At 32.1% G+C, this 23,151-nt stretch overlaps 1 protein-coding gene across 7 annotated transcripts in view; it reads left to right on the top strand.

The window, feature by feature from the left end:
- LOC123014148 (paired box protein Pax-5) overlaps positions 1 to 23,151 on the top strand; it is a 90,751-nt gene that overhangs the window by 53,068 nt on the left and 14,532 nt on the right. For 5 of the 7 annotated variants that reach the window (XM_044413079.1, XM_044413075.1, XM_044413073.1 and 2 more), the window contains 2 exons: positions 6,762 to 6,927; positions 15,226 to 15,444. In XM_044413079.1, coding sequence (XP_044269014.1) covers positions 6,762 to 6,927; positions 15,226 to 15,444 — 385 coding nt within the window. The remainder of the gene's footprint in view (positions 1 to 6,761; positions 6,928 to 15,225; positions 15,445 to 23,151) is intronic. The other 2 variants (XM_044413074.1, XM_044413077.1) reach the window with 1 other exon arrangement.

Genomic DNA, 23,151 nt, shown 5'->3' with positions numbered 1-23,151 from the left:
GAACACTTCCTGTAGTCGACCAATAACATTTAAAAAAGAAATAGCAAAAATATTTAAATATATCGCCAAGATGTTTTCTCACTAGATTCAAGTTTTGGTGTTGTAAACTGTGTGGTCGACTACTGGTATTTTGCATTTTTTTGTAAAAAAAAATTCCTATAAACTGTATGACTATTTAACTACAAACATTAAAATAATTTGACGTAAAACCAATTTTTGACCTCGATTTAAAAAATAAATATAATTTTTTTAATCGAAACATAGGTTAAATGAGACATTAAAAAAATATGTTTTTTAAAATTAAATAGACCATCACAATTTTTTTTAATAAATAAATTATACTATAAAGAATTTTTGATTTTAGATAGCTATAATAAATAGGTATTTAAAATAGAAAACAAACATAAACAATTGTTTTGTTAAATTTAAATTACATCAATAAGTATAGAATATAAATTACAATAACAAATCCTTTACAATTTTTGTTTTGGTGTTAACAAACAAAATTGGAAATAATTTTACTCTTTACTGTTTACTGTTTAGATAACTCAAATGTACTAATATTAACAAAATAGTATAGTTCCAAATACATCAAAATTTTTGATTTTTTGACGCAAAATTATTTTGTGTTACCGGTTTTTAGCAAATATCCTAAATTAATTTAAGCAACTTCATTTTTTTATTTACATTTAATAAAACTAGGTACTGTTTTTAATTGGTGAATTACTTAAGGTACACTCATACCTTCTTGTTATTATAAATTTATAACAATTGCATTTTTGTAATACTAAATTAAAATTGAACCTAATTTCATACGCGCTGTTGTTAAAATTGCAAGTTAAATTCGATTTACTGAGAGTTGTGTGTATTAATCATGTTTATTTTAAAAATACATTTTTGAATTTTTAATTAAAAACCAACTATCAACACAAATATCGCAAATTAAAGCTGTTAATAAAATCACATGTGCTCACAACCGACGGCAACTAGGCTGCTGCAAAATTTCCATTTATGTGGTGTTTTGGAAAACAGAATTTGAGTTAAATAATAAAATTAGGCAAAGAAGACAATTTTGGAGAAAGATTTTTTTACAAAAAGTTTAAAAATAAATTACTTAACAGTGTCAAATATCCTACAAGGCAAACTTATCCGACAATACAACCCTTCAAGTTTTTAATCCTCCTAACTGAAAACAACAGAGATTTTCCTACTTAAAATTCAAATTAAAACCAAGTCGTTACTTATTAGGGCACTTGCTAATGCCTACTCCCCCGAGCGTCAATCTAATTCATCGCATTACAGCCACTACCGCCCTAAAACACTCCACACATGTTATGATACTTATCTTGTTATCGCGTTATCTAATCACCAGGGGTAATTCAGATCAAATTTTTTTTTTTAATTTTAACAACAATTTTGGGTCATTTATAACTCAAAAGTGCATTTTGCACAAAACCGCTGGTATCGCAATAACCGGATTACGGTTGAATGGGTGCGCCGCCCCCGACACCGCTAATTCCATCCACCATAACGTGTTCTAAACCGAATTGCGCTACATCGAAATGATGTGTCGGCAAGCGCTATCTGCGTCTAGGATCGGACATCTGGCCACTTGCCACCCTATAAAAGATAACATCAATTGGGGCATTAATATTGCAATAATCCGCTTGTAATCTCTTTCCGCCTCTTTTTGCAAGTGCAGAGGATTTTGCACACGGGAGACATGGTGATATATGGCAAGGATTTAAAACTAAGCGGCTCAGAAAACAAAATTTTTGAAATTTTTTTTTACTTATAGCGATAGACTGAAATTTTTATTAAAATCTGCTGACTCAGACTTAATCATTTTATTTCAATTGGTATGTACTTTCTTTCATTGAGTAATAAATAAATATGTGTTTTTTTAGCAGAACTAACAACAAAATTTAATGTCTTTCATTTTACAACATCAGTTTCGAAATTTTCTATTGCATGGAATTGTTATTGTATTAGGAAGAAACATTTCCGATTGGTTCTTTCGTCATAACTTTTATCAGTCTGATCTTTCACCACCATTATTAATTTCATTATCCATTACAGTATTATGTAACAAATCTCAATGTTATACCTTAACATGTCCGCTCCTCTCGAGTAACAACGAAAAAACGAATCGATTTTTTTGAAATTGTACCGCTATATCTTCACAAATTATTGTTCTTCGTTCAGAGTATCATGCGATATTTTGTAACCGAATGTTCAATCGTAACAAAGAAATTTGTGTGAAACGATTTTAATTTCTACTAATTCGCTGACAATATCCATTTCCAAAATGACATTCCGACTCACGAACTAAATGAAAATCTGTAAAACTAGTTTACATTTAATGAACTGTCGGTTCCGAGGACACTAATTGTTGCAACCACCAAAGCTATCACATGACTCTGCAAAACGTTGGGTTCAATGATAAATGATTTGACCCTGCTTTAGCTCGGTCCTGATTGCCACAAACTTTACAATGAAATGCTCCCGTTTCAGTGTCTATTTTTTGCAAAAATGCCCAGAATGCCCCTTCGTGACACATTAAGAGAGCACACATTATTAACATTTAGTAAAAGGCAATTTATTTCGTAATAATAATGCACAGTGTTTTTACAAGTTTGCACGAAGCGCTTGGGGCAACGTATCGAAAACACTCAGCTACCGAATGTGATTTTCTTTTACAATGAAACCACAACGAATAATCTTAATGCCACTTCCTACTCACTTTATTACGTGTTTAATACTTGCACGTATTGCTCACTTTTCAATTTTTACCGTGGAAAAAATTCCTCTACTCTCGCTGTGGGGATCCTCAAGCGGCAATTAGTTGAGATTCGGATTTGGAGCGCTTTGTTGTTGCCGACGGATCATTTTCTGCAATGACTTTCCGACCGATAGCCATCTTGAAGCAAGCCAGATTCCTGCCGCGGAATTGTCCCCCGATTTTTAGCTTTCTTTCAAAATGGGTTTCCGCTTCCCGTTTGAAGTCTGTCATAACGAAATTATGGTCGCAGGAGTTTTGCAGGAGTCACTTTATCACTTAGTGACAACCACGGATCGCCGGGAACACACGTGCCGGTCACGTGGCCAACTGTTCCCTTTTATGAATTGCCCAAAGCTCTTATGATTTAATGAAAACGATATAGCAGGAGTGTGCAGCCAAAAATGCATTTTTTATGTATTAATATGCTTTTATTGTTTATTTTTATGTTTATCTATTGTGTACAAAATAGATCAAAAAAGTTTCAGCTAAATTTTTTTAGTTCAGTATCCGCCTATTAAGTTACTTTAAGTAAGCATAATTGATGCCCCTGGCGGTGAACATGAATTTGAAATAAAGTTCAAAATAAACATAAAAATTAAATATTGAAGTAACTAGTTAATTATTGTTTAATTTAATTGTTAAAAAACATATCAGATAAAGTCGTCATGTAGTAAATAAACAACAATTCAGTTTTGTTTTATTTTTATGAAAAGTTATAAAATTTATTTTGATCTTAAAAGACCATATTTTTATCAAAACTGTTTTTAAATAAAATTTGCTGTTGTCGTTTTGACAATTTATTATTTTTTTATTAATGCAACTTTTGCTGAAAAACTTTGCTTACTTACAATAAAAATGTAAGTAATTAGTCTGTCTATATTTGCTTGAATTTTATGGTTTTGACTTACCAAACTAGCTTATGAGGGATTTAATAAGGGTGGTTGTAAGGCAATTGTTACCAAAGCGACCAGCTGGCTGTTGAAGCAACCACGAAGGAAACAAACCTTTACAATTGAGAGGTTGAGGGTTTCTTTATCGCTAAAAGCACAAAAAGCTAATTACCTCTATTGCACCTTATTCAAGCAAATATAGACAGACTTTATGTGTAGCTATCTCAGTTCAACAAGATACGTATAGTTTTTGGTAACTTTCAAAAACTGTATGTGTGTTTTTGCTACCTAAAAGCTTTTTGTTTAGTTCCTTAGTGTTTTTCATCAAATTTTACTAAGACAGTGCCAATAATACATTAATAGATATTAGATACCTAATGAGCTAGATAGAATTATATTTAGTAATTAGTAAATATTTTTTATTAATTTAAATGTTTAATACTGTGAATATGTAATAAAAATAATGAGAAATAAAATACTCGATACTCCGGCTTGTAACACTTGTTTGGCGAAGAACTTTGTAATGTAAATTGAACATTTTTGTTTTATTTGTGTAATTATTTATTTAGTATTTTTTTTTATTTACTTACCTTATAACTTACTTAGTAATTATGGATCAGACATAGATCGACGATAATTTTTATTGATGACTTATTACACAATTACCTGAGACCCTATTAATTTTTCATTAGATAAATAAACTTATTTTTCTTCACTTATTAACGAAATTATTTTGTTTGTTTGATGAAGAATGCAAAAAGATGAAATAAAAGTAACTAAAATTTAAAAATTGAAAATGATGAACAAAATATGTAGCATCTACTTTGTTTTTCCGTGGAGCATCGGCGGGGTCAGGTGTATCTTGAGTAATGCCTTGATGAAAATTTTGCGTGCTGGTCACAATAATAATTATGTTCCCGTATGGCGTATTAATATACTCTCGTAGAGTACTTATGTATGATTCGATATTTGTAATAAATCAGTATTAAGGTTCAAACAATCAATTACGGGCTTATACTAATTACTGCCAGCAATAAACCTGATTTATGATCCACAATTGAATAACAGCGTTGATTTCGACATAAATTATTATTTGCGGATTTTTATCGTTTAAATCCGCCAACGATTTTATTCGCTTCCATTCAGGTGAATAGTGGGACAAACTATTGTTTTCGCTGAAAATTGATGTATAGTATTTGCGGTATTATCCTGCGTGTATTCTGCATTATTGATTATGATGCCCTATCTGGACCGAAATTACGGCATACCGAGTCTTGGCATTTAATTAAAATTGTTTCGTTTTATGTGGAGTCTTATAAAGTCCACGACTTTTTCCCTTGTGTTGTATTTATTACGCTATCATCCTCTATTGATGGCGCAGCTAATTAACATGTAGATGCCGAGTGTATTGATGTAAATGGCAAACGCATAAAATGATACAAAAATACGATAGATATCAGCCTCATTTTGTATTTCCGTTAGTGTGACCTGTATTTCTCTCCTCCACAATACGTGATGTGGTGGAGTCGATTTTCTAACAAACGCATTTTTTCTTTTGTGAATTCACAGTTATACTTATTATTATATGCACTAAAATGCGCATCGAAATTATTGGTAAAAAATTTAGGAAGAAAAATTCTTGTTGTTTTGTTTGCAAGTATTTGCATTAACCGCAATGAAAGTTTCGTCACTGCTGGATTCTGATTACTGTAATTTTCGCATTGGTATTTAGATTGTGTTTTATATGGATAATACTTAATTTTCATTCGCGAGTTATTAGGTCAGTTCTCAATAGAACATAATATTTTAATTCAAATTTTATTGCGATGTAATGATGCTAAGTAACATCCTGAATTAAATGTAAACCACCTACTTTAAAAAGAATCAAATTTTCTTGTAATACAAATCATTTTTTGAACATTCCAGTTATTTTTAAATTAGATTTGGTACCACTTTTTATTTAACAGTGATTTATAAAGAATATTTCTTTTATTTGACAGAAGTAGGTCTGTAACGCTATTACGCTTTTAATTTTTTTCTTGCTATGAAAAGAAAAATTAGAGTAGCTAGAAACTTTGTTTCTTACAAACTGCAAAATTGAAGATTCTTAAAATTGTTAGGTGTACAGCTTGTGACATAAATAATTTTAACGATAGGTGGATGTTCACTCTAATTGAATAAATTTACGACTAAGGTGATTTTAGTGTTAACACATTTGGTGACCTTACCGACATTCATTAGGACATTCTCACTCAATTTGTAAGTTTATTTTAAGAACTTTGGTAACTTGTATTTTGATTTGAGTCAAGAAGTCGAGTTTCAAATTAATTTAGTAATTAATGATTAATAACCTAGAAATTTAAATCGAACAAGCTGACATTTTGTTTTATTGATAATTTAGTTAATTTCTCTGATCACTCGTTGCTCAATCAAATAACAAAAACAATCATTGTAACTAATAAACAATTATTTTATTAATAATTTTCATTTATTGATTGTAACAATAAATTGTATTTGGCCCCGATGACAAGTCGTAAAGTTGCAAAACGTTGGAATAAATTATTAAGTAATTCCATTAAAGAATCATAGTTTGCAAACTACCCGTCCATACTTTTGTGCAAACATTTATTGCAATAATATAAAATGAAGTATTCGGAAATAAAATTGCACTTGCAGCAACAATGTTTTAGTTCAGACATCATAAATAATTTTTTTAATTGTGTCATAAATATAGGTTTTTGCAATAGGTACTTCTAATTTAAGTGTGGTATTTATTAAATAAAAGCGGAGGTAGTCATGCCTATAACAATTTATATAGTGCGAATATTTATTGTTATTGCAACGTTCTATCTGTCGCTCGCATAAATATTATATTACTTGGGTACAATATTACTGGCGCTCAAATAAAGACCACAGTTTAATTAAATCTAAAAGGGGAATTTAAAAAATGCCACATGTCAAAACAAAAATTCCAGTGTGGGTAGCCGGTGCAAAATCGCGTCTGGCTTTGTTATTGCTCGTGAGATTTGTATCGTTGTTGTGCAATTCTGATTTGTGTTATTAATATTTGAATTGTTTATGATTTGCAGGTCATGGGGGCGTCAATCAGCTGGGCGGAGTGTTCGTTAACGGTAGGCCACTGCCAGACGTGGTCAGGCAGAGGATAGTGGAATTAGCCCACAACGGAGTACGGCCCTGTGATATTTCGAGGCAGCTGAGGGTGTCCCACGGCTGCGTCTCCAAAATTTTATCAAGGTAAATAAACGACAAGTTCTAATCATAAATAACGTCTCTTTTGGAATATTTTGAAGATTGGAAAGGAAAAAATGAAAAGTGTAATAAAACAAATCAACACGTTCATAAAAATCAATAAAAAAATTATACAAGTTTATTTAAACGTCCAAAAACATACCTAGCTTATACTTACAGTTTACTATACATTACAAAATTAAATAGTAACTTACCTAATTTTAAGTCCCATAACTTAAATATTATAGAATGAAATGATTACTATAAACTTATCGAATGTATTTATATCGTAATGAATTTTATTTGAAACTTTTTCAAAAAAAAATGTTAGAAAGATTGATGTTGTTTCGTGGCAAAAATAACAATCACGTAAGTGTTGCTGGGTTATATTTACCGCCCCTGATACTGTAATAGCTCACTTCCCAGACTCAAAATGGAGATGGAAAATTGAATCTACCAGAAACTATGAAATAATAGTTATTTATTAGACGAGTTTGAGTATAAATCGAACGCTTTTTTTCACCGAGTGGATTATTAATCTACGAGTGTTAACGAGTGGCTTACACGAAGACGAGTTGAATGCAACATTTTATTCTTCGAATTAGACTCAACAAAGCTTAAAATTGCTTTAAATCTGTTAAAAATATTGTTATACAATATTGTATTGTACTGTATGTACAGAGTGGTTATAAATGATTTTCATCTAGCCAGCTTTGGATTTTTTTTGCATGTAATTTTATTTGTGCCGCTCTAATTTTTTAAAAGCTCTAGTTCTGTTATTAGTGTCACTTATTAATTAATAATAAATTGTTGTTAATAAAACTTTTATTGTTTCAACTAATTTTCAATAATAATTGATAATAATGTATACTTTGGAAGAAAACAAGTTTATAATTGAAGTTTATTTTCGAAGTGGACGCTTAGTAAACGGCGATTTTTTAATTTTAAGTTAAAACAAGTAGGTACCCCTATTTTCGTAAAACGGCATTTTTTTATTTTACATGAAAAATTCACAGCTGGCTAGATGAAAATCATTTATAATCACTCTGTAGCATTGAGAAATGTCAAACAGTTGTCAAAACTTCCTTACATATGAGAAAAACCGTAAATTTTGACAGTGTCGAAGAATAAAATAAATATGTACTTTCCAAAAATACAAAAAAGTTTAACTCTGTGTATACAGAGTTTTTTTTAATTGCAATTAGGTTAAGCAAATTTCTACTATATTTTATTGAATAATCTTTTAAATCTTTATTTTATTCAATTTTTTTTTCGTGAAATTTATTTTTAAAGTATGAGTTCATTTTTGTTTCAAGATTTTTAGAGTAAATTTTATAGATATGTATTGTAAACATAACAATTTCTTTTGGTTTCCGTTATTAAAAAAATTGCTTTGGGAGCACCTTTGTCTCGCACAAAAGCTCCATAAGCTCGCCGTCGAATTGTTCTGAATCTTCGTTACAGTTTATCGGCGGCAGTCTCCACGTTCCGACTTTCATCCCCATTTTCCTGACTTTCATCCCTCTGATTCCTTTGCGCCATTCACCCCTGGCCGTTTCCCGGTTCCGGCGGCACTCAGCAGGCGCAACTAACACGATCATGCGACCTGCTGGTAATGTTTTCCCGTTTTTTAGTGGCCGCTTCCCAAAAAGACTCGCTTTATTTTATATGAGCAAAGACCGCATGGGGACGAAACATTTATCATTTTTGGGACGAGCGCTGCTGCGAACTTATGTCCTCCATTGTGCGTCCGCAGAATAAGGGCAAAAACGGCGGAATTGCGGCATTTTTAGCGATTTGTCGAGTCCCGCCCTGCGAGCATTCGTCATTCATTAGTGGACGTGAAATTTATAAATAATGACGGAGTGAACGGAATTCAAAGTTGCACCTAGTTTAATGCGGAATCAATCATCATAATCCTTAATTCGATTTGATATGCCTACCATAAGCAGCGAGGATATTACAAAACATTAAGGAATTAAATTATGATCTAATGCCAGCTTATGCGAGAAACACGTCAAAATAATAATCAAAAGCACTTAATTCTATTAATGCGGCCGCGACGCTTTGAAAAGTCTTCTGTTACTGTGTGTTCAATGAAGAGACACGTGACCTGAAAAAACTACATGAAAATTGCATATAGCAATCGACGGCGGACGCCGATGAATATTTGACATTGCGTTGACAAGTTTGCTTTTTCAAGGGGGAAGAGACTGGGATAGGGTAGACACTACACAACCGATATTGTCAAATAACGACGCTGTTATTGCCAGCTTACAAGCGGCTTTAGTGCAATTTGCAGGAAGGATAAAGCTTTTGCAACCCCAACTCAAAATGGAATTATGCATCCTCAAATATTTGGCGTTGCACCAAAAAATCTTAACTTCTTATTCATCTTCTTATTCTTTTGCACAAAGTGATGAAATAATAAAAATGATTAATAATACAATACAAAAATAAACTTCAAAGTCTAAAATTAAAAAAAGATACAATTGTCAAAAAATCGGAACTTGAAATTTTGTTTTTAAATCAACAGGGTGTCTTAGCTTAAACTTTAACGATCCTTAATAATAAAAATATTTTTGTGCATTTTTTTAATATAAAAAACATAATTGACTAGATAATTGAAAAATTTATACAGGTTTTCTTGGCGAAGACCGTATTTATTACTGGTGCATTGAGTTTAAAAAATATTCTAAGTAAATACAGCTATATTCAAAAGAAACGGGAAAAATCAAAAAAAATTAGAGATTTTTTTAAAATTTTTTCATGGTGTGAACGCGTTTTATTAAAAATAGGTTAAAATATTTTGATGGTACTCTAAATTCTGATGTTAAATTTATAAATAATTAATTAAAATAATTTTCCTACCATTTTCCAGGTGAGCGACGATTCTGGCATTCTCTATTTCTTCTTAAATGCGGCATTACACAAGTTGGTATAAATTTAATGCCATTGATAGAAATATTTTTGATAGGTATTGTCAAGTTGACAGTTGACAACTAGAACCGAATTTACATTTAGAACAATTTTATTTCCCGTTTTTTTTAATGTAGCTGTACTTGAAAATTGAAATTAAATTATTTTATCTGCAGACGTTAGAAAAATGATGCTTTTATGACTAAATAACGCAAGTAAAAGTTTTACCTTTCATCAGACAGGGGGTAAAAACACTGTTTTTTGCCTAAGCGTTTTTCACTTTTACCTGACATTTACTATGACATTTACCAATGTTGTCTATTTCGTTGCTTCAGCATTTTACAATGTAGATTATCAGCTTTCGACATTTTGCACTATAAACTACTAGTTATTCACTAGTGAAATCAATCAACATTTTCGAAAATCTCAACATAAATTCCGAAACTGACGCGTGATTTTATGATTTTATTGCAAAGCGTTCTGGTTATTTTGGTCATTTTTTTGATAATTATTGTGTTGCTCTTTTCTCTCCATCTGAGTAAATAGCGGATAAAATAGTGTCTGTTATTTAGAGTAAAACTGAGTTTCTGTGGTTCAACTAAATCATTTGCCTCACTTCGTTTGGCAAAATAAGCGTTCAGCTTCGCCACATAAACTATCACTTTTACTCCTAATAACATAATATACTATTGTCAAAAATTAAGATTTCATGTGGTATTGTTTTCTAGTGTGTTATGTAGACAATACAACTTTCAATGCATTTTAAGGTTTTTGGTTTTGTTTCTCTTACCTATTTAAAAACCCACACTTTATATGGGTTGGGTGGATATTTTTACATCAATCGATGCGTCTTCAGGTAAGAAATTAGCGCCAAATCGCTAACTTTATAATAAAAGCGGTTATTTGTAAAACAAAATTAAAATACTCCCATTTAGAGAGCTAGATCTCGCTTTAAGATGGTCTTTAGTGTGATTCGTAGTAAGTTCATTTTTTCTTTTTGTTAATATTTAGTTTGACATACGTAGAGGTATATACAGGTGCGCTAGAACTCGTGCCCCAGAGAAAATTTTCATGTAAGGTAAGATACCAGGAACATGAAAAAAATGTTTAAAAAATTCTATCTGTCAAAAAATTTTGACATTGATTTTTTGACATTTGACATTTTTTTATATCTATTTAATGATACTGATAATCTTGTATATGTTTTTTTTACAATTATTTAGTAAAGGGACAAAAATTTGCCAATAAAAGCCACAAATAACATTGAACAGAGTTACAATTTAGGATATAACTTTCTTGTTTCCTCTTTTAATAGATTATAGCAAAAAAACTTGGAAAATTATTTTTCCAACAACAATAAATAGAGTCAAAGTGTAAACTTTAAACCCTCATAACTTCGAAATTTTTATAGATATTTTTTTTAACATTTTTTCCATGTTCCTGGTATCTTACCTTATATGACATTTTTCTCTGGGGCGCGAGTTTTGGCACAGCCCTGTATATTTTTTTCGTAGTAGGAAAAAATAGTGTATTAATTTAGGTTCTTGGTTGACATATTTTCTATAAAATTAATCTTTTTAATTTTCTGTGCAAATGTTTGCACATATTTCAGTCTTTAATGGCTGTAGATCGTTTGGTGATATTTATAAGTTTATTATTTGTATTTTGAGATTATGAATCACTCTTTCCATTTGCATAGCCGCGTTGGCAATTTCAGATAAACAGTTATAACAAAAAGCTAAAACGTTCATTATTCACTTTTACAAATTATTGAATTCTGAATAGCTTGCAATGAATTTCCGCAACAAGTTTTTTGTTTGAGTTCTCACAGCCGTTGTGGTGCATTCGGCGCAATAAACGTTAATAATAAATAATTATTATTATCCACGTGTGTACGCGAACATATTTCTTACTACAAGGGCATCTCTCATCTAATCCGGACCAACTCTCAGATAATAGATAATAATTATTTATGCTATTATTCCACACAACAAAACCGAACATATAACCATTACAAAACGGGTGTAAAAATAGCTAATGCACGACTCTTGTAAAGAACGAGAACTCTATACTAATTTACATTTGCTGTAGTTACGTTCTATTATAAATCCATCGCTATCTGATGTGTGTTGCGGAAAAGTGGCGCACCTGTGAAACCCGTGTCATATCCATGTCAAATTCGGCATAACGTCAACTTTAATAAGCTAGCCGTTTCGAAAAGGCAAGTTAAAAGCCAGACTGTCAAACCTGACAAGCGTTTGCCTACGTTAATAGTGTTATTAATCAGAGAATGGTAACAAGCCGATATTAATTTAACGGCTAGCGACGAGGTTTCTTATTTTCCTCAAATGAAGATGGTCTTCATTGATAAATTGTAGTAACTGTGAGACAGGGCTAACGGTCTCGGACGTTATTAAAAGTCATTAGACAAATCGCTAATCTAATAACTTTTTTCAATTAACAAATATCAATAATATTGACCATACCTACCGCGACCGCTAACGAACAAGAATAAACCGATTACGGTTGTCTTGTTTTGTAATTAGTTACCCGCTGCTTGTAAAAATGATACAAAAGCTTGAGCCTTTCGGGACGCCGTCTTTAGATTCTATCGCATTCAGCTAACTAACCTGCATAATTACGACTTTGTGTCTTTATATCGAAGTTAGAGAACTCTAACCAGATCAATCCCAATGACAATGGGTTTCTATAACGTAATGGATACGCTACCAGATGGATTGATACTGTTATTCGAGGAATACCAATTAAGTTTCACCCCCCACGAAACATTTCGATTTGTTTTATATAATTTTAGAACAGAAATGCACCTCCTCAATGGCCCTATTATATTATACACATGTTAACTATTCGCATGTGTTGGTGTGAAAGAGAATTTACAACGCCGCCTTGATGTATGATACATGTGTCGGGCATTACTTTGCCTGGAAGCATTTGTCAACTATATTACTTTAATATTCGCGAAATTTGTTCGTTATGTCGCTAAAATCGGCTAATTAGTACTTAGCTATGCGTCGATGAGTACCACTGATCGGTAGAATAGTCGTCTCTTTTGCCGATTCATAAGCGAATTTAATTAAAAACCGCACCATCCCCTATAATTAATAAATGTAATTCCATTACTGGTGATATTAGGAGACCCGGTCGAACGATGCAAAATATAAATTCGTCACGGTGAACCCACATATATAACTGAATCATATTACTGCTGTAATTCAGTTACACTGTATTAGCAGGGCCGTCCTGTCATAAAGGGGTTTGGATATACTCCTGGGATCATAATATTTTGCAGCGTTGCATTAGCAGGATTATATTACATTGACATAAAGCAGATTTGTTGGCATCCTGTTCTTATTGATGGTTTCATATTTTGCCACAACTCACGATAAGTTGGACTGGAGCCAATTATTTTACTAAATTCAAAAATATTTTTCATTGTTTGAAAATTATTAATTTATTTTATTATTTTATTTATGCGTGTATAAATTGCAAAATATGTTTAATTGGAACGAACCCAAAATAAATCAATTAATTTGATGCTACATAATTTTGAATAAATTATTTGCAAAAATTTTGCAATGGTCATAATTTGTGTCAGCGTCGTAAATAATACAACTCGGCATTAATTAGTCGTGTAATAACGTAAACGCATCAACTTGACATTTATTGATATTGAAAATGAAGACTTGTCGTGCTACTACTTTCAAAAACCGCAATTTAACTGGCTTTGATCTAGACAAATCTGGCACAGTCGGTAGGAACTAAACATCAAGCTTAGTAAACGTTTATTTTTAATTATTGTTTGACGCAATTCTATTGTGTTCGATTTAATGACACGCGTAAAATCTCAGCTATTATCACTCACTCAAATCTTTAAAAACAGCAACATTTCAATCATCTAATTGGATTTTATGTATAGGTTTTAATCTCCTCTTAGTGAAAAGCACGAGCGTGAGAATTCAATAACGATAGAAGTGAAGTCATTAAGAGATTAAATCGCGACCACGTGAAGCTTTGTATGCATACTAACGGAAAAATAGAGTTGGTGGAAAAAAAACTTACACCAAATGAGTACTTTTAGCGCTTGGACAGCCTTGGCGGCGGATTTCTTCGAAAATCAAAGGTCTAGTCTCACAATTAAAAGTTTTTGTGACCAGACAATAAAAAAATTCAAAAATCAACATTGTATATTAATATTTATATTTCGGCTCTTAATTGAAATACGAAGGTGAAACCAACTTTATTTGATAGAACAGAAAAAAGAAAAACAAAAATAAAATCAAAATCAACCATCTATTTCGTATGAGAAAAGAACAATGACATTAACATTTGAATGTTTTAACATCGCTCTCAAAAAATATTTTAAACTTAAAAAATACAAATACAAAATAAATACTTAAATACAGAAATACAAATTAAAAAAATTAATAAATTAGCGGCAAAATCTAAAACACTTTGCCGGCAGTTGGTACCGGCACCGTTGCCGGCAGTTGAAGCACTACAATTTTTTAAATATAAATTAATTTTAAAAGATATGTGAAATTATTTATAATTATGATCATTACTGAGAAATAAATGCAGAATTTCACTGTTTTTAGTAAAATAAAAGTAATTTCACATAATTTAAATAGTACCTACTGTTGAATAAATCAAAAGTTTTGTTTATGTTAATGGCTAAAAATATATTTATTTTTACATATTTGTGATTACTCGTATTATGATCTTACATTGGCTTATAATGAAATATAGTTTGTAGATTGTAGAAACAACTATGACTGAAAACAAACAAAACAAATCAAATTCAAAATAAGCATAAAAATGTAGAGTCTTTCTATATTTGCTTGAATTTTATGGCGCACTAGAAGCAATTAACTTTTTGAACCTTTAGCCATAAAAAACCCCAACCCCTCAATTGTAAAGGTTTGTTTCCTTCGAGATTGAGAGGAGGTTTCTTCAACGGCTAGCTGGGCGCTTTGGTAACAATAGCTTTACTACCACCCTCATTAAATCCCTCATAAACTAGTTTGGTAGGTCAAAACCATACAATTCAAGCAAATATAGACGGATTTTAAACATTTTTATTTTTGAACTTTTTCGATTCCTGTTACAATTTAAAATTAAAATTGTCTTGTTTTTTAATAAAGCTTATAAATTGATAGTTTTTTTTTGTTTTTTTTATTTAATATTTTTTGAATTTCTAGGATAGCAACCTATGATAAACCTATAATGTGCAATTTTCAGAAAATTTTAACTTATAAACCAAACGTGAAATTCCAATGAAGTTTGTTAAATCGCTGAAGAGCTGACTGAAATTTCACGTTTGTGTGCACTTGATGAGCGGGTGTTGGTCTTCTTAATATTTAAAAGGACAAATGTTTGTTGTTCCAGATATTACGAAACGGGTAGTTTTAAGGCAGGTGTAATTGGCGGCTCCAAACCCAAAGTAGCAACACCCCCCGTAGTAGACGCCATAGCCAACTACAAAAGAGAAAACCCAACGATGTTCGCTTGGGAAATCCGTGATAGACTTTTAGCTGAAGGCATTTGCTCTCAAGATAATGTACCTAGTGTTTCATCGATAAATAGGTAAGTGTTTGCTCTATTTTCATATCACTTTGGGGTGTTGTACATCGTCACATTAAACTCCCGTCGAGTTTTCAACTAAATCGCATCTGTTATTTTATTAATCAGAAGTGTGGGGAACTGATACGTCGTAATGGACATATCCCGCGGGACCGCCGGTCAAATTAAATGTGTCAAATCGGCCCCCAACACGCCCGGCCTACTCGATGTTATCTGTGCGTTATAATAGGGGGTGGCTATGATTGCACGATTGTTTCAAATGGATTGTGTTGAGTGGCTCTTTATGTTCGCTCTGATATTATAATAAATTGCTTCGGGTGTACAACTTTGCGAGCTTTCAATAGGTGCCAATTTGCAACTGCCAAATTCGGTCAAATTTTAAGTTTGCGGTTTGCTAATTCGTTTCGCCGGGCCTGGAAAAATTACCTCCGGATTAGCGTTCGATTAGCTGCCGTCGTTGGGCGGATAATCCGACTTTAGAAAACTTTAAATAGCCAGAAAGTTCACCCCTTGAAGTGTACAAGCAAAAGCAAAGTAGCGGTCTGGCGATTCGCTTGAGTAAGTCGAGGGGAGTGGCGTATCCTGGAGGGGCTCTGATCGAGTGGTGATTTTATGCCGTTCCTTGTAAATTACGACTGTTTGCTGGACCAAGCATGGAAATAGCTACACACAAGTACTTATTAAACCCGATTTACTTTAAATAAATAACCGAGAAGTGTTAGAATAAATAAAATAATTGATGTGGAACGATTTTGTACCACTCCTTGTTCTTGATCCTGAGTCGGCAATTCACTCCGATCCATCAAACCGGGTGCATTTATTTATAAATTGGACGAATCCCGATGGACGAGTCATAAGAACAATCAACCCTATTGGTAGTCCCTGGGGCAATTCTACTGTGTACCTTTTACAGCCCCTTTCGGTCCCTACTGCTATCAAATACATGCACCATACGGCCACTTATTGCACCCTCAAACACCAGATTTTGCGAAATTGCACGAGTGGGTGTCCATAATTGTAATAGAAAAAGAGTTTACTCCCGAATTAAAAGAAATTTGAAATGAATTGCTATCGAGCCATGTCCAGATGTTGGAATAGAAAGAAAAAATTCATTTAACGCTGCCATAAATAAGCTCCACTGCTGGCCTCTCGGTTAGCAAAACAGAAGAAAGCATTTTACCTTTTAGGCAATAAAAAGTTAAGATAATGATATTTGCGAGGCAGATATAACCACAAAAACCAGGACGGAGATCGTTAGAAGTTGGAAAAACAGTATTTCTGAATCTCCGCCGTTCTAATTGCGATGACATAAAAACACAGCGCGCCAAGCTATTGTTTGGAGTAGTCTTCCGCTGTTTCTACTCAGCATGGCGTCATGTCCGTTTCCGGACTCTCCTTGCCCCCTCTATACACCCTCGCAAATTTATCATTTGTTTTATTGGTCCAACCAAGATGACATTATCCATTAAGTATATTTTCAAGGAACGCTCATAAATTTCAAACGCTTTCGAGGTTACGGAATTTATAAACAATGGAGGAAAAAAATCGCCCAATTAGAAACTAACCCTAATGAAGTTTTGTAACGGCCCAACCGACAATTACAAAAATTTAAAAGCTGCAATGCCATTTGCCATCTATCAAATCTAGCTTTTCTTTTTTCCTATTGTGTAATTTACAAAAACAAGTAAATAGTAAATGAAAGCATCTACGTGTAGTGCAAAATTACAAAACAATAAGATGAACACATATAATTTTTCTTTTGCCGTATTCATTCATATTAAATCTTTACCTGTATTATTAATAAAAGTGAAATATGTAATTTATTATAAAACGAAAATTAGTTTCTAAAATTAGTACCTATATCTTTACCTAGTTGAAAAAAATAGTTGAACGTAATACATTATTACTATAGTCGTTAAAATATAACTTGATCAATGCCTTTACGTAATTACTAAGGTTCGGATTATATGCAAAATGCATATTTATTATTAAGAGGTATATCAACAAAATTGTAAGTTTTCTATGCATATCTAATGTTTTTTGATTAAAATAAGCCAATTACAAAAAGCACATTTTGCATATTTTGGCAACTTCGAGTATATTTTAGGAAATATTGCATATTTGTGCATATTTTCTTATAATCACAAATTTCCGATTAAAAATTTCAGTTCAAGTTCAAAATTGGACAGTTTAAGAGAAATGATCTGATTAAAACATATGTTAAAAAGAAAAAAAAAAAACGGTAATTCGTAAGCCGGACTTAAACAATTAGTATCCTGCTGAGTGTTTTTTTAAATTCGTTTTATTCAGGGTGAATATAAAGTATGAAACCAAGCGTTTTTTTAAATAATCATTTGCCTTTAAAAAATATTATTTAATATAAATTAAAGTAATATAAAAAATGTAATCATATTTTAACAACTTTTTTTTGTCAAAATTGCAATTTATGTATTTTTGTTTAATTTAATATATAGTAGATAGTTATAATCCTTGGATCATGACCTTCATGAGAAAAATGGTTTTTTAGTGGGTTGCCATTTAAAAAAATTAAAACTTTTGTAGAACTCAAAAACAAAACAAAAATTCGAAAAATTATATTCTTGATAAAACATCACATTTTTATAGCACTTTATCATTCATTAATTAGTTTTTCCCACAAATAAAGAGTTTAAGCAAAAAACGTTTGGTTCCATACTTTTTTTATTCACCTGGTATATTATAATACAACACTTTTTGTAACAGATACACTTTACTCTGTATTTGTACAGTTGCGGAATTAAAATTTCGGGCAGTAGGTGTTGTCATTTTCACAATGTAAACTCTAAAACAACCTTTACAATTTTTACTCTTGTTTTGTTTATGTCACTTTGACTTAAAAAATAGCATCACTGACAGAAAAGTTTAATTGTCAAATGTCAGTTATGAATGTCATGATGACAGTAAAAGGTAGTTTACAGTGAACTTTTTGAAGTGACAGAAAAATACTGTCCGAAATTTTAATTCCGTAACTGTACATAGGTGTATACCTACATTATAATTTAACACATTAGAAAAATACATTATTTGGTGAGTGTGTTTAAAATTTATATAAAAATTTGCTTTACATAAAACATGAAATACATATACCTAATGCACAAAAAAATTACAAATTTGCAAACGTATAATTGCCTTTTTAGCGTGTGTCGAGGGTCTATTACGTCAGTGAAATCGGGTGATTTCTAGGTGACAGCCAATAAATAGGGCCATGAAGCATCCCTTAAGTAAAAATTAAAAATTAATAAACTTTTTCTGGGTGAAATTGTTTTTTGCTGTAATCGATTGATTTATTAGGGGTTAATTTGTGTATCGGCGATTGATCCTTTGTTATGATGGTTGATTCGAAAGCAGTTTTAAGTTTGCTACCGTTTCTTAAGGTAGAGAAAGACGTCCAACGGCGGCTGGGGATTTTGACAAGGAAAGGGACTAAGGGGGTTGAGAATGAGCAGGAGAAAATCAATAAGAGAAGAAAGCCGGTTCCGGAACGCTCGGCTGACTCTCAGATTCGTGAAATCGAGCTCAAACCGATATCCGCTCCGCTCGGCGATGCTGCAAAATGGAGAGGAACTCCTTGTTCGACCAACTGTCAGATTTACATACAACCGACAGAATTTCTTTTCTAGTTTTTTAGTTTTTGTCTCTTTAACAAACTCTGACTAAGCCGAATAAATAGAGAGAGACTTTTTCCGAGCTTGTCAAAAGTGAGAAATGTTTCTAGTAACGAAATAACTTAATGCAATCATGTTCGCACTTAACAATGATGACGTCTCACTAAACATGTAAAGAACGACCTTATGTGCCTCTGTGGAGCACCGTATGTCTCTCTTCGGGATGAAAAGAGGCGTTCAACTGACAATAATCACTGACCCTTAGAGAATAGGGGATTAAAATAGATGAGGCTCAGTTAGCACAAATTGTTTGTTTAATTTATTAACACATTAGAAAAGTGAGCCCATTTTAATTCAATCTGTAGAAAAACTTTGGAGCTTTTCAGTAGCAAGAAGGTGTGACCTGTAAAATCCAAGTTCACTTAAAACTACAAAGATTTTCGCTGAACAGTTAAATAGTGTTGAACAAAAAGGGCAAAACATAAACAACCAAGAAACAGTTCCATGTTATTATCACAAAAGCTGTTGCGGCGGCACAATAGCCTCAACCCGCTTGAAAGCTCAGCGCAGTAAAGCGAGTGGCGCATTAAGCTTGTTCATTGAGCTTCAGATTATAGCTCCTTGTCCTATGGCGCGCCGCGGCCAACATTGATGCACTTTTATACCTCCTTTACGAGCGGCCATCTTACCGAGAGAGCTTTTATTGGGTCGGATTATATTGCCCCGACTTTCGCTTCCGCTTATGCTTAAGTGAATATAAAGCTCGGAATTGGACAACATCGATAAAAAAATGACAAATTGCTGCCATCTTATCAACGCTAATACGAGCCGAAGTGTCAACCCCATATCTGCGGGGGTGCGGTATCTTTAAGCACATTATTACACCGGCTGAGTGTACACGCCCTTGCCAGATGCTGGCTAAATTACTTACATCCCATTGCTTGCGAGGCCTCCCCCAGGACTAGACTTCATATGTTAGCGAGGATTTTTAGAGGATTCTAATTTTATTTGCACAATCATCTCGGAGTGATGGGGAACGTGTGGGGACGGGGAGACCAAATAACTGCACACAATGAGGCTTTTAAGCGCATCAACTTGATGCCTCTAATATGTTTCTGCTCCAGCTTCGCAAAAAATCACATTTCAAATAATATCATTCCTCAAATTAGTTTCTACTTTGTTCTTCTCGTTACATAAAGAGAAAGCAAAATCAATAGTAAAACTTCAAATCGTATAAAAATAGGAGAAATTAAAGCTAAATTATCTTAGTGGAGCTTTATAATTTTTATTGCAAAATTGCTAAAGTAAAAATTTACAAAACACTTCTAAGTGAGCGGCAAAATCATGTAATAATCTTATTAAAACTGAAAATATTTTGATTTGTTAAAAATGCTCGAATAGGTCAATTTTTTAATACACAATTTTCAACTTGTTTTAAAATTTTACACTTTTTGGTTTTTGAGTAATGTTGTTACCGACATCTTTTTTAAATGGAAACCCCTAATTTTTAACCAATTTGATAGATCCTTAATTGTCGAAATGACAACACCAAAATATTAATATTATATAAAGTTTTCTGGAAAAAACACCAATAAAGTGAATTTTGTATTTTTTAAAAAGAAAATTGACCTGTTCGAGCATAAATATAGATAAGTTAAACTATCAGAAATCCAACAAATTAAAATACTATCATATAGTTGCCGCCGAAATCCCCTTTATTGTTATGGATTATCTTATACAACTGCCATATTGTGCGAGATAAGCTTTGACATATGAATGTACCGCGCGTCCAGCATAATAAGCTCTTGTTATTTAAAATGCGATTAAAGTATCAATATTGTTATTGTAAACCATATTTGTGGTTTTTGCTCTTTTCCGATGGCTGAATTAGACGTCGCTGGTTGCGAATAAAATAATTATGCATTCTGTGTGTTCAACATTAAGGCAAACTCTTGTTCCATTTGCATCGTGGTGCCACAAAGAGCTTTCTAAGTCCATTTCGAACGTGTTCCTCTTCCATCAAAAGCAAAGCCTGCATACATCAAAATAACCATATTTGCCTCAGTGAGAGCTTATAGTTCTATCCACAAATATAATTTGCGGAACAATTACAGCAACAGAGAAAGCCACAGTTAAGTGGCCGTACCGAAAAGGAGGATCAGTGGAATAGTAAGCACGAAAAGTGGAGACTTTAAAGTGGAGAGAAGCGGTGTTTGACTGGCCGACTGAGCTTTCTGCTGCTGTATTAGCGAAGCACAAAGCTCTGGATCCAGTAATCTAATTTGCAGTGAGACTTATTAGTTTGAGTTGCGGGTTCTGCGTTTGTTTATAAAGTGGTTCATTGATGTTATGATTAAGACGATGATGCGTTTGTGAAAGAATCGGAGGAATTTTCGAGGATAAAAAGAGTTGCCGCCCGGATGAACAACTTTGGGCGATTTTGTGTCGTTAAAGTTTCGCTCGGAATTTAATTTATTTTTATTCGTGATTTAGGAATTTGGGAAAAAAGACGACACGCGGTTTTGTGTACTGAGCTATGTCAAATTACTCATCAAAATCATAAAATGCTTTAAATAAGTAGCTTGATTTATGAACCGAAATGCGGTTTATTTGTCGACTAATGATAAATACAGCCGAATTTGTTGTGGCAACATTTCTTCTACGCATTATTTATTTTATTTATGACCTAAGAAAAAAATTATCTGAAAGAACCTGTGTTTAAAATTAATAACTGTTATTAAATCTAAAATTACCACAATCTTATTTTAAAGCATAATTTAAAATAACAAATTTTATTCTTCTTCTATTTATAAAAATTAATGTACTTGTTTATTGAAAATACTCTTTTAATTGGTCAAAAAGAGAATGATTATTTTTTTAATAATCGGAACAATATTAAAATAAAACCATAAAATTATAAATACTAGTTTAATTAAGTAATTACAAAAATTCTTCACTTTATCAGGCATAATGTAAATATCTACATATTTATTTATTATGTGAATGACTATATTTTCAATATATTTTTCTTTATCTGACCTTAGTCGAATAATTCTGTTATTCATTTTTTTTTCTGTACTCTTACAAGGAAATGATAAAATTTCTGTGTAAATAGTCAAGAAACTTCATTGTTATTAGTATTAATTAAAATCATAAAATAGATGTATGGTTTTTAATTAAACAAACCAAATCGACTTGATTATTTTTTAATTACCTTGATTCTTCTATCTATAGAAATTTACAGCATTTTTGCATGTACCTGTTTTTTTTTTCGTAGTTTTTCATTAAACATCAAATTAATTATAATACAAATTAATAAATTAAAAATGTTCCAAAACCAGTTCAAAAGTTATGTCAGTTTTAAGATTTCAAATTGTAGGTAAATAAAACAGTTGACAAGGTTTTGTCAACATTAACAAAATTTGTGAAGAGAAAATTAGAAAAAAATCAGAAACTAACTTATTATATAAACCAACTTATGTTTGTGTTTTTAACAGATTTCAAACAAATATTTTGTTCGTAAAGCATTTTTGAGCATTTTTTTTTCGATTTTTAATAGCTATTTATGTATCAAGTACGCAAAATAGGGTTTTAGGGGACAAATCGAAATTAATGACGAGGCGACGTATGAGCCGAATCTTTAATGAGAGGAGCTCCCAAAACACGAATTCACACCTCACCTAATTAAAAAAAATTCTTTTCCATAGTAACCAATTTTATTTTTTAGTCCGCAAAAACTGTTTTTGGGGACTGAGTACCTAAAATAACCGTTTTGCGTACTATTTTATTGAATCCGGAAAAGACTCATTTTAGGGACTCAAATGAATCCCTAAAACAGCTGTTGTCGGGAGCGTATACAAAAAAAAATGTTTTTATTTTTGTACAAAATCTCTGAAGCAGTGAATTTTCAATAAAAGAGTTGTTTTGAAAACATCTTTTCTCATCTTTTTACTCAAAAAAAAGTAGTATTTCAAACGAAAATTAAATAAAAATTTGCACAGCAAGGGATTTTTATTTACGCACTGGAGACTTTAATAGACGTGGATATATTTATTTTTCTGTGTAA

Source organism: Tribolium madens, unplaced genomic scaffold (genome assembly GCF_015345945.1).
Source record: "Tribolium madens isolate multiple individuals breed KSU strain unplaced genomic scaffold, Tmad_KSU_1.1 Scaffold_97;HRSCAF=244;Tcas5.2_LG3a, whole genome shotgun sequence".
NCBI lineage: Eukaryota > Metazoa > Arthropoda > Insecta > Coleoptera > Tenebrionidae > Tribolium > Tribolium madens.
Note: the sequence above shows the minus strand (reverse complement) of the source record. Positions and strands in the feature narration are given on the sequence as shown.